General features: G+C 28.9%; 1 protein-coding gene across 1 annotated transcript in view; it reads left to right on the plus strand.

Annotated features, from left to right (window-relative positions):
- The first annotated feature begins 1,922 nt into the window (after positions 1-1,922).
- LOC100159769 (laminin subunit beta-1) overlaps positions 1,923-13,816 on the plus strand; it is a 25,625-nt gene continuing 13,731 nt past the window's right edge. Inside the window, 6 exon segments of the mRNA XM_008187949.3 lie at positions 1,923-2,150; positions 2,963-3,088; positions 11,040-11,161; positions 11,240-11,370; positions 11,450-11,618; positions 11,756-11,884. Coding sequence (XP_008186171.1) covers positions 3,022-3,088; positions 11,040-11,161; positions 11,240-11,370; positions 11,450-11,618; positions 11,756-11,884 — 618 coding nt within the window. The 5' untranslated portion in view covers positions 1,923-2,150; positions 2,963-3,021.

Raw genomic sequence — 13,816 nt, forward strand, 5'->3', positions numbered from 1 at the left:
ATCATTTTAAGGTTCAAATTTGGACAAAATTACATATTGTATAACGGCGTTATAAGTACTAATGGATATTGTGATATGATCAATTTGGAATTTATTATAGGTACCTATTATAGGTCAATTTTTTTTTTAATACCATATATAATATTATGTCTTATACCTAGACTGACATATACCGTCTCCGCTCAGAATCGTTTTTCTTATACAATGATATTATATCATTGAATTCAAATTTAATACCATCCATTATACAGTGACCCACTTGTAATCTACTGTATAGCAGAGCGACATCCACTTACCCACCTTTGTTGTTATTAATTATTTGCCTTCAATTCCAAATCCTAATAACTACCTACCTATATGATTTTACAAATTGTATAATATACAGGCGTATTGGCCATTAGGTATAGCGTATGGATATATACAATGAAATATGAATTTATTGCGATTGAGTTCCTTCGCGCGAAAATATATTTCGACGATATGGTTTTAATCCTGTGTAGGGAAACTACTAAACTTACAGCGTTGCTAGACGTTAAATAGGTAAGCGTATATGGTATATAGGTATTTTATCAACCTGATGGCTTTTATAATATATGAACGTGCAGCAATTCTTAAACGTTTCTTCGTGCTTAGTCGATTATGAATAGGTAGGTATCATATATTCATCTCGATGTACGCATTCGTTTTACGAATGTTTTCACGGTTGAAATTACACAGCGCGTTACTGCCGAGTAATACTCAACCTACATACGTAATCGTGTCGGGAAAACGTGAGAATCGTAAAATCCAGAACATTTGACTCTCATAAAGTCATAACACGGCCATAGATGGATAATAGATAATTTAACTACGCTCCTAAGTAGCCTAATGTACCGATAAATATGTAGTAAAATATATTGTTTATACTGAATTAAAAACAATTATAATGGGCAATGGCTAATGAAATGTGCGACTTTCAATTAGGGAGGCTGCAGCCCGTAAACCATAGATATAGGTTCACGATAAAAGTGAACTGTACAATCCATATTAAACAAAATAGCTATATAATAAATTAAAATAATATTTTTACCCATTATCATCTTGCATGATCAATAAAGACAAAGTTAATTAAAAAAAATAATAATAATAATGTGGTACCATTTACAACAAACATTTTTTACGAATTATAAACATGACATTTGGCAGTCATTTAATTTTGATATTTCTTCAATAATAAACTTTTCATGACATTTGACATAGAATCTATTTTTCAATTAATAAAAAAATATTTCGGCAAGTGGAATAAAATGTTAAATAAGTCTTTAGTCGATCGATTCATATAACAATTTGTTGTTCGTTATGAAGTATAAGTAAATACCATCCCCATTTTTGGTGCATAATCAGAGAACCTAATTTATTCGTATAAATATGGAAATAAATTTGAACTGCAGTGTATCGCGTATGATGATTAGTAATTTTTTTGGAAACCAATTCCGTATTTTACACAATATTATCCTATAACCCATAGGTTAGGGATCGGGGTCTTTTACTTATCGGACGAAATAATGCGTAACAAAGCAGTTCCTATTTTGCCTTCCGAGATAAAATTTAAAAAGGACAATTTGGTCTCGCCGAGTTCGCATAGATTATTATTATTATGTTAAGGGTACAAAGCGAACGAACACATGTGGATACGTGTGTGCACGGCAAGTATTATGATTGACGCATGCGTCTCCGTCGGGGTTCGTCATCCCCAAAAACACGACGTCGGTTTACGAGCGCCGTCGCCGCGGCGTCCGCAGCATCTGATGACTGAGAGCGAGCTATCGCGGGCGCGCTCACACGCGCACGCGCGCGCGGTGGCATGCGGCGGCGCACTCCCCCACCGACGCCGCCGCCGGAGAAGCAGCCGCCGCGCCGGCGGACACAACCGGTTTTATTTTTAGCAGTCTGTCCGCACTCCGCCGACGCCGCCGCATCGACAGCGCACTCGCAGCATCAGCACACGCAGGCCACCAGTACCAGCATCAGTACCAGCGCCAGTACCACGATATTGCGCGTCGCCGCGGTCGAATATCATTCGCGTAATCGGGACGCCGCGCGCGCAATCCGTCGTTGGACATGCGTTGTTGACAACGACGAACGATCGCGATCTTCCCGTGCACCTGCAGGTAAGTGTCGCTAAGATCGATATCGCCGTGATCCGTATTATTATTTACTCTCGCCGAGAGATCATATCGCTATACATACGAATATTGTTAAATTCCTATAGGGGAAATTGCCATAATAATAATAATATTATACAGCCACACTGCACACCGGGCGATCGTAAAAATAATTTAATATTCTATAAGCGTCGCTGTAAAATTGAGACGACGACATAATATATTTTAAACAGAACCGCAAATGTTGAGGTCTTTCAGAAGCAATTTAAAATCGTCTAGTCCGCTTTTGGAAAGTCGAGTAGGTATAAAGGTACCATCATATACACATTACATATTATTATAATGCTATGTAGTACGAACAGAACAATATGTTTAGCGTATAAGGGGGGCTTACTCTGTCTTTCTTATTATATGCTGGGTGGTAGGTATATTAATACGCGAAAACAATAATAATATTCTGTTATTAAAAAAAAATGTTGACAGATTTTCATGTAGGTACTTGCATTATACTCGACGATCATAATATTATAATAATAATAAGTCGTACAGTCTTAGTACCATACGAAAAACAGGGCCCGCGTGTGTGAATGGCCATCGGCCGATGCACACGTGTGCCAGTCGTGCCCGGCACATGTGGCTCACACATTTCACATATTTTCTCGGTCCCTCGTCTGAACTATTTGGGTATCTACGAGCGCGAGATCGACTTGTGTGCGTGTGCATGTGCATGTGCAGCGTGTGTGTGTGCGTGTGTGTGCGCGCGCCGCACGTATGTGTATGTGTGTATGTGATTGTAAGTGATTGTGTGTGTGTTTCAGATGACTTGCCAACTGCGGTGCGTGTAAGTCGTTAAAGAGAGAAAAAAATAAGAGAAAAAATGCTGATCGACGCGACGAAGACGTCGTGCACCGTCATCCCGGCCCTGCTGTTGCTCTTCTCGTCGGGTAAGACACCACAATAATAGTATTACAATGTTTTTAAAATTATTATCAATAATTATCATCATCATCGTCGTCGTCGCCGGCTTTACCCGCATATTATTAAATATTATAATATATTATAATTTATAAGAAACGGTCGCTCATATTTCCCGTTTCTCTGCGACTCAATATACAAGATACAAAGTAATGCAATTTATCATGCTGCTTACTGGCGTACTCCAATCCGTGTACATATCAGAATAATCATTACAAGACAAAAGTATGATATCGAATATTGCAATATTCGCGCGGGGACACGTCGTTTGATCGTTTGCGTTTGTGATTGTTATGAATATGTTCATACAGAACACTTCTATAGACATAATATAATCGCGTTTTTTTAATACCATATATGCATCTATAGAGTATAACAATAATACGAGGTGTCAATTTCTATTCAAGTACGAACAATTAATCCAATCGTATGTATTTTTATACATAGCCACATAGGTACCGTTTGAAATCCCTTATTTGCGCGGTCACTGCGACGCACCTATCATAGTATCATACTATCATACATATTATAAATAAGATATTCGCATTAGTAGATGCCTACATTATACAGTTATACAAACGATGCTTAACATTTTAAAAGTTATTCTAATTTCAAAATCCAATACCTAGTGAAATGCACGGTATAGCGTATTACAACCCAATAAAACTGTTTATCCCTTAGTACGCGAGAAAACGTATATAACGTTTACGCTCATCGATTTGTCTTCAATTCTTCTGAAAATTCCTTAAACAAAATACAATTTATCAGGGCTAGCATTTAAAAAAAATTCCATTTTATGTTATTTACAATCAAAACAATTAAACGTTACACAATTTTTGCGTTTATCGTTATTTAGAATTAAAATGTTATTCAACTTTTGCGTTTATTGTTATTCAAAATTGAAACGTTATACAAGTTGTACGTTTATCGTTATTTAAAATAGTGTTAATGCCTATTAAATTTAAAAATAATAACTAATGCGGGTAGGTAAAGGCCCTGATATGAAATATAATATGATCAATTCTAAGATTGTTTGCATAAAATGAATGTTTCTCCAAAACCAATAGACCTTTTAAATAAATAGCTTTTAAAATATTTCGTTTTGCGTTATTTTTCGTTCAACCATATTCTATAAATTACGTTTTGCGTTATGTTTTTTTTAATGATATATAATATATTTTGTTAATCGTTATGTTTTGTTTTGCGGTATTTAATTATTTTTGATTATCACTTTCCATTATAATTACGTTTACAAATTTCAATCGTTTTTTTTTTGTCAAATAAAATGTTATTATAACGTTTGCAAGCCCTGCTATTTATATTTAAAAGATGTACCTAATAAAATAACATTGTATTAATAAACAATACATAATATACTTAACGACGTATACAACATTATTATTTGAGATCATAAATATTTTACCAATCAGAGTACATAATATTATTATGCATGGAAATCAAATACCTACTGATAAAGTATTATCTGCATATTGACTTTTGCGTGCAAATTAGAACCGTTTATTAATAATCCTATATAATAGGTATAGGTATAATTTGTATGATCTATTTTCGCTGATTTTATCTACCTAATACATATTATTAATAACTAACGTCAGCTATATTAAACCATTTATAAATGTTATTTGTCTTATTCATCATAAAATATAATATTTGTTTGTCAGTCTTATAAAATCAAACGAAATTTATCCTTTTCAGACCATATTTTGTTATTTTATATATATTTTTTTCATCATTAAAATAGGATTTCAATGTTTTCATATGTACCTAATGATACGATTTTTCACTGTTTTTTTATTTTATTGAATTAATATCGTGTTTATTACAAGATATACCAATAAAAATATTTTAACCTCACTGTATGTTACTGATTGTAATACCTAACCATTCATCAGAAAACCTCGACCGGAACTTTATCTCATTATGTAACAAAATATAAATTAAACGGTATTATACCATTTATACCTTTTTTCTATAGACAACCATAAAAAAATATTTTTACATCTATGACGGTTGAATAACTTGATATTATATTAATTGTATTAATAATATAATAATGTTGTACAAATTAGTAATATTTATACGATGAAATATGCAACTGTATTATATTATAGTCAATACGTATAGATGGTGAACTATACTAAACTATATTATCTATCATTCACACGACAAACGATATTGATAATACATGGTTGTATATATATATATATATATTCATATACGAATATGGATATTAAATAGATCTATTTCCTCTAAACGAATACTGTGTGGATGTATTATCTGAATATTTATATTTTTTAATGTTATCACGAAGTTTCCGGTCGGCGTAAAACATTAACAACAATAGGTTATTACATGCGTATTTAACATATAGCGGTATATCTCATTCATTTTTATTTCTCTCTTCTCTCCCTCTTTTTCTATTTCACACACACACCCAAAAGATTTATCTGAATATAACAATTTTTTTAAGGAGCTACAAACAAAATACCGACCATCCGCTAGTGTTGATATATAGTGTTATAGTACTTTTGACGATACTATTATATGTGTAATTGGATTATTATAACTGTTATATGATATTTTTTACGATCTATTTTTATGGCCTTATTGGTGCCTAAATCGAATGCTCTGAATTAAAACTTAAAACGATAATAACATGATACATTTTAAAGAAATGATAACCATGAAGGATACTAAAACATTATTAATCATTCAATCAGTTTATTATTACATTTTTCTATAGGATGAATCATTATTAAAATAAATATAAAATTATACTAAATTATTTTATATATTTTTTTTATTACAGTGTACTTAAATACAGAATATTATCAATATAATATCGACTAAAATATGACTTTATATTTTGTTAATCAGATTTACTTAACTATTTTTGAGATATTTAAAATAAAAGACCTACCTAGTACCTACATAGAATGTAAACGATAATATAGTTTTATACTATATTTTATTATTACCGATTAAATTACATCTCCAAATATGTCAAAATTTATATATATATATAGGTATCTAATTTACAAATACTCTTGACTTCCTTGACTATCTATATAATATACATAAATGTTTCAGCCAGTTTATCAACCATTTAGTAGGTATTTAAAATCTTAATCTTATTAAAGAATTTGAAAATAGTTGTAGAATGGATTTTTATAGTACCTACCTACATTGCTTTTTTACTTTAAAATTTTATTTGATCTACGTAGGTATTTGAATCTTTTAGCGTTCTTATTTTCAATATTATTCGTTCTTATTGTTGTAATATCAATTCAATTCACATTCCTCCATTAAAATAAAAACAGTTTTCTAACGCCTGTTTTATGATCCTGAAACGAAAATTGCAAAAATAATTTTAATTTTAAACTACTTACTATAGGTAGCTCAAAACAGTAAAAACAATTTTTCGTTACACAAACTTTTTTTGGAATAAATTTAATTGATTCTCAAACCTAGTATTATTTAAATAATATGAAAATAACGCGTTACTTTATAGAAATTAATTTTATTAAGTAATTTCGTTTAAACTGTTTTGATTGAAATAAAATGAAATGGGATTATTAACGTGTTACTGAAAATATAATTTCATTACAGTAATAGGTAATCACTACCTTCTCTTGAGTGGTCTAAGGCTTGGAAGTTTTTGCATTTGCATGTCTTTTTTAATTTTTGGGCTATTAGATTAATTGATAAGTAGCTTGAAATTATTTTCACGGCAGTACAAAAAAAAAATTCTAAAAGTTTAGAGTGCATATTTTTGCATATTTTATTATTTTGTAATTTTCAGAGCATATTTTTAAATTTTACCATTTTTTATAGCATATTTGATAATTAATGATCATTAATGATAATTGATAAGTCTATAATATAATTTTAAAAGTTGGCAATAGAACAAATAAATGTATTTATTTATTTTGAGAGTTCTCTGGGTGTTATAGCATCGTGTTTTTCAAATCCCTAATTGACACACAATTTTCGGTTTTTATTAATAAATAATTAGTAAAAATTATGAAATAAAAAATATTTTTTAGTAAAGTATATTTTGTACCTGTTTATGAAAATCGTGAGGAAAAAAAAATTAATGCATATTTTAAAGCATATTTGTACGTTTTCACTTTTCAAGTGCATAACTGCATGCATATTTAGTAATTTTTATGTGCATTAAGTTCCGAACCCAACGAGTCATTATAAGGATTATTTAAATTAAGAAAATCGACTAGGTAAAAAAATATCATATATAAGGAATGTGAACGTAAAAGTGATAACTTTGCATACCTAGATAGGTTAGTTACTTATGTGTCTTTTCTCATTTTATTATTGTATAATATTATAATATTAAACCTTTTTTTTAACATCCCTCAAACAGTCTTAACACATCATGCATGCCATGTGTATTGTGTTGTACGTACATCCTATGCCTATAATATTGAATTCGGTGATAACGGACTTCCGCGAATTGATTAGGTTTCGCCAGCCGACCACCCAACTATATAATACCGAACGGCATTGGACTGTGCGTGGCAGTTAGCCTATACAATTTTTTGATAACCTCAGTCGTCTTTCGATGAAACGTGATTTAGAATATTTTTCATTGATCACATAATATGGGATTTAGTAAAACTGAATTATCGAAGGTGCATACCTAATCGGATGATATAATTATAACCATTGATTACAAAATGTACTTACCTACTTGTGTATTATAGTTCATATTTTGTGTAATCAATTATATTACAATGTATAGGTGGGTACGTATATTAAATTAAAATAAACCAGCAACATTGATAAATTGGTACTGATCTACACACCTATTACCTAATTTGCTCTTTCATTAAAATTATACGATGTATAGTTTGGTATTTCAACCAACAATTAATGTATTTTTCTGAATAAACTGACATTCATCATTCATTGTTCGTTGTTTTTCTATAGTTCGGTGTTTTATACCCTAAGGGTGGTTTCATGTTATTGACACTTCACTTCACGACCTGTTATTGTATATATATATTTGAGATCGTATTCATTTCTTAAAAGTCAGCTTGACATACTTTGTTATACGTCTAATGATTTTGGGTGGGTAACATATGGGTAGGTTAACATTGGGTGTCTGGGTAACATACTGAGTGCGTGTGTTAATCGTAATACATATTTTAAAAACTACTATTTTTACATTTGAAACGCAATACTTAATTTATTATTTAAAAACTAAAATATTGAGGCTATTGGTATGCTGAGGATTCTTGAAATGTATGAATTTAGACTAAGTACTAGTAATTTTTCACGAAAATGCATTGTTGTTAAGTAGGTCAAGAGTTTCTAAAGCTTTTATAAATACTTTTAGTGTTAACCAAATATTATTTTAAATAATTCTACTAACTATTTCATAAATTATGAAATAATTATTATCCATACAGGTTTGTTTAGTAATATGATATAATATTTGAATTTAATATTAATTTATATTAAATACCTTAATTTTTTTCATAATCATTTTAGGAATCTTGATTTAAAATTTCAGTTGAACGCAAAGTGATCGTATTAATTTGTTGTTTTTGATGATGAAAGAACCAAATGTGATTCCATAAAACTAGTTACCTATACGTATTATAGGATGACGGATGAACATTTCGAACAAATAATTTTACTGAAATTAAGTACCAAGTAGCAATGCGACTTATTTAAAATATTATACCTACACCAATATTTTATAAATTCAAACTATTTTATTTATTATTATGATTATGATTTATGGATAGCATTAAAAATATTTATAAAAAGTATTGAAGTATTAGGTACTTAAATACTTTCGAATAAAGTTTCAAAGTATTTTTTACAAGCTATAATGCTATTCAGTTGTCGAATTGCGTATTTTAAAAAACGAAATTACTTACCCCGAATTATAAATATTTTATTCCATTTATAAAATGTTAAAATAAATCTCACTCTTATCAAAATCAGAATAAAGAATAAATATTAAATTATATAAAATGTTTAAAATAATTATTTCATATTTAGTTGAAACTTATAACAACATTAAATCAAAAGAGTATTGCACTAATTCAACTTGAGAATTTGCCCTATTTAACAGATTATGATAAAAATTATCTTTAAATATTTCGATACAAAGATAATTTGGTACAAAAGTTATAATATACAACTTTGTAATAAAATATTGTTACCACAGAAATTTGATTAAATAAGTGCTGACCTTAAAGATTTTTGAAAATTTTTCTAAAAATAGGTAATAGCTATAGTACTTACATAATAATGATACCATAATATGTTTTTGAATTTATTGGGTAATATTGTAATAATGAATGCTTTACCATTATTGTACACGTAATAATATAAGGTATTATGTAATATATATAAGCTAATTTAATGATTAGAAAATATTTTATTACATTATATATTATTTTCTAATCACTAAATTAACTTTTTATTTGTTTTTAAATGTCTGGTGCATTTCTAAAATGTTTAATGTATGCATATAAACATATTCTTTCAAACTCTAAAAGCTTGCAATTAACAATTAACTATTAAATAATAAATTAATAATTTATCATTAATTAATAAATTTCTAAATGTATAAATTATTTTTTTTATATATTTATTTATGTATATATAGTGGAATAACTCACTAACAAAATATGTCATTTAAAATAATCAATTCGACGGTATAAATGTATAATAATAATATTAAAACGATTGTCATATGCACGTTAGATGTTTTGTGAGTTTTAGAATTTTTTTCTATTAAAAAAATCCGAACACAAAATATCGAGACCAGTTGTTGGGGCTAACTAGTCTCGCTTCGCTCAAATTAGCTCAGCATAATATAGTGTAAAGTGTTGTATCTACAAATATTATTATTAAAATATGCTTTGCAATGATGAATCATCGCATTTAAAAAAGTATTTGTATCCACTATACTAGTAAGTTTAAATGATTATATTATATACTATAAAGTACTCATTTCATAAAAACAGGCAGGTATCGAATATTTTAAACATATTATACAAATTATACATAATATATTATATTGAGTGATTTTTTTCCTCTAAAGTAAATTTATTCAATTATACAGGTTTTTAGAATTTTTAAGTGTAGGTACCCAAAGAACATATTTTAAAATGTCTAATATTGTTTATACTTACTACTTGAGGAATATTCTGTGCCGATACAAACTTCAATTTTTCAAACAAGAATTATTTAGTGGACGATATCCTTTAAAACTTTGATGTATCTAAATCAAAATTCTAATGAATAGTTTCTGAGTTATAAAAATGTTTATTCTAAGTATAGTTTCTGAGTAATTAAAATATTTATACTAAGCGCAGGATAATAATCCTTAAAAATGGTTTGTGAAAATATAAACTATATGTAATACTAGATGTACCTACTAATTATTATACTTTGATAATTTTTAGTTTTCACAAATTATTTATATTGATAGTAATTACGGACATTTTCAAATTATCGAAGCCCTACATCTATTTAACCCATCACCATATAGACATATTATCCTTAGCACATAACGTTATATAACCCAAAACTACTTGTTCGAATTTTGATCTAGACGAATTTTGAACTTGGTACATCCAAATGTCATGGCAGTAATGAGTAATCCATGTTCCAATTTTCCGTGTTTGCAAACTATAAAATAGGTATTAACAAAAGTGAAAATCAAAGAAACTTATTGAATAGTTATTGACGTCAATACAACGATAAGATAATAACTGGTCAAGATAATCTAATAATATATTATGATTTATGACTTACGATTTCCTTAACTAGGATTATAGTCAAGTTTATAAAATATTTTTAAAAACTATTTTATTTAATTTTTGGATTTTAATTTTCGTGTTTGTTGGTTGTTTTTAGTTAATGTCGGAGCGTATTATTCATCGTGTGACAAAAGTTCATGTTACCCGGCTACTGGAAATTTATTGATCGGTCGGGAAAACCACCTAGTAGCATCTTCGACTTGTGGATTGAAGCAAAGGGTGCGTAACTGTTATATTCACCCAGATTACAAATAAATAATAACAAAAAAATGTTTATACAAATAAATTATATTTTAGGAGAGATATTGTATAGTAAACAATCTCGAAGATCGCAAAAAATGTTTTTGGTGCGATTCAAGACAACCGTCTCAACCAAATGCAAAGTATTCGCTAAGTCACAGGATCGAAAACATTGTCCATGCGTCTGGGTAAAAAATTAGCTCAATCTTGTATTTTTTGTACGTACGTTCTGAGAGTTGTTTTTTTTGTATCTATTGCGTTATTTAGTGGTGTAACTTCACAATGGTGGCAATCGGAAAACGGTGTGGAAAACGTCACTATTCAGTTGGACCTTGAGGCTGAATTTCATTTCACTCATTTAATCATTACGTTTAAGACGTTTCGGCCGGCAGTGATGTTGGTCGAGAGATCTTACGATTTCGGAAACACTTGGCAGGTACGTTAGAACTCTCAGAAAACAATATTTAAATGTCTTTTATGTATCATAATACACAGATTGTTTGCTCAGATTAGTATGATATTATAATACTTGACGAGTACATCATTAGTTTTTAATTTTTTTTTTTATTTTAGGTGTATAGATATTTTGCGTACGATTGCGATTCCGTTTTTCCGAACATACCAAAAGAACCACCACGCAATTTGACCGAAGTCGTTTGCGACCAGAGATATTCTTCTGTACCTCCTTCTGCGAGTGGTGAAGTACGTTACCTATTATGTTTTTTATACGTATTTGTTCTTTATTTTAACGTTATAACTTATAATTATTAGATGGGAGCTTTTTAAGACTATTTTGATCGGAAGAAATAATCATTAAATAATCATTAATTAATTTAAATTATTTGGGCCTAAAAATTGGTATTTTAAGGCAGGTAGGTAGTTATTACTTAATACATACGTATTTATTTTAAGACAAGATCTAATGTATTTATAACAGGACTTGCATTTGAAAATAAAACTCCGTTTTATGTTATTTACAATTAAAATTTAAAACGTTACACAATTTTTACGTTTATCATTATTTAGAATTAAAACATTATCCAAGTTTTGCATTTATCGTTATGTAGAATTAAAACGTTATCCATGTTTTGCGTTTATCGATATTTAGTACTAAAACGTTATACAAGTTTCGCGTTTGTTGTTATTTAAAATAGAGTTAATATCTATTAAATTTAAAAATAATAACGAATGCGGGAAGGTTATGGTCAAGATACGGAATATAATATTCTTAGATTGTTTGCATGAAATAAATGTTTCTACGAAACCAATAGACCTTTTAAATAAATAGATTTTAAAATTTTTTGTTTTGCGTTATTTTCGTTCAATGATATTATATAAATTACGTTTTGCTTTATGTTTTGTTTAATGATATATAGAATATTACGGGTATGCCATATCGTCCTCGTTCATGCAAAATACACCAAGTCCAAAAACATGAATCAGCTTTTGCAATTTTTTCAAACTTTAAATGTATACCATATGTAACCAAATTTTTTTCTTTCTTTTTTAATTGTGTTTCCCATAAGGAGTAGCTGTTTATGAGTAGTAGTAAATAATATGACACTGTGAATTTATAGTCTATATGTAAATACAAATTTCTAAGTCGATTTTGACTTAGTGTACTTGCATGAACGGGGACGATATAATGAGTAGGTACTACTAATATTGGATTGAAAATAATCAAATATACCTATATATAATAAATACATACATATCACATATATTACATAGGTACCAATTGTATTATTGTGTTTGCAGCTTTTCGCATAATATGTGTATACCCAATAAATATATACTATTGTTATTATTATATGTATATTGTATAGCAGTATAGATTTTTAAAACTCAAGTATGTAAATAGTATAAAGTATAACCTTAGTAAAATAATGACACGAGACATTGCCAGGGCCTATAAAATTGTGTGCAGCAACAAATATGAAACTTGCAGTAGCTAGAGGTGTCATTTGAGGGGAGGCAAGTTGGGCATTTTCCCCTGTCTGATTTTAAAAACAGCCCGATGGGTGCCCGTTTGTTTTCGTTTAACTATTATTACTAGTGCAAAAACATGGGCTACCTAGTAAAATAGTACCTTGTTATTTAGAACTAAAATGCTTTACAAGTTTAGCGTTTATCGTTATTTAGAATTAAAATGTTATTCAGAATTAAAACGTTATACAAGTTTTACGTTTATCGTTATTTAAAATAGTGTTAATACCTATTTAATTTAAAAATAATATCTAATGTGGGTAGATAATGGCCCGAATACGGATTATAAGATAATCAATTCGTAGATTGTTTGCATGAAATAAATGTTTCTATGAAACTATAATAGCCTTTTAAATAAATAGATTTTAAAATATTTCGTTTTGCGTTATTTTTCGTTCAATGATATTCTATAAATTACGTTTTGCTTTATGTTTTGTTTATTGATATATAGAATATTTTGTTAATCGTTATGTTTTGTTTTGTGGTATATAATTATTTTTGATTATCGCTTTCCGTTATAATTATGTTTTTCATAATTTGAATGGATTTTGTCAATATAACGTTATAATCAGGATTGGGATTTTATAGCATTGGTATATTTCTTTTGAAATTCTTAAAAATTGCGGAGTAAGCTAAAAATGTGTTTAA

This window comes from Acyrthosiphon pisum, chromosome X (assembly GCF_005508785.2).
Source record: "Acyrthosiphon pisum isolate AL4f chromosome X, pea_aphid_22Mar2018_4r6ur, whole genome shotgun sequence".
Classification (NCBI taxonomy): Eukaryota; Metazoa; Arthropoda; class Insecta; order Hemiptera; family Aphididae; genus Acyrthosiphon; species Acyrthosiphon pisum.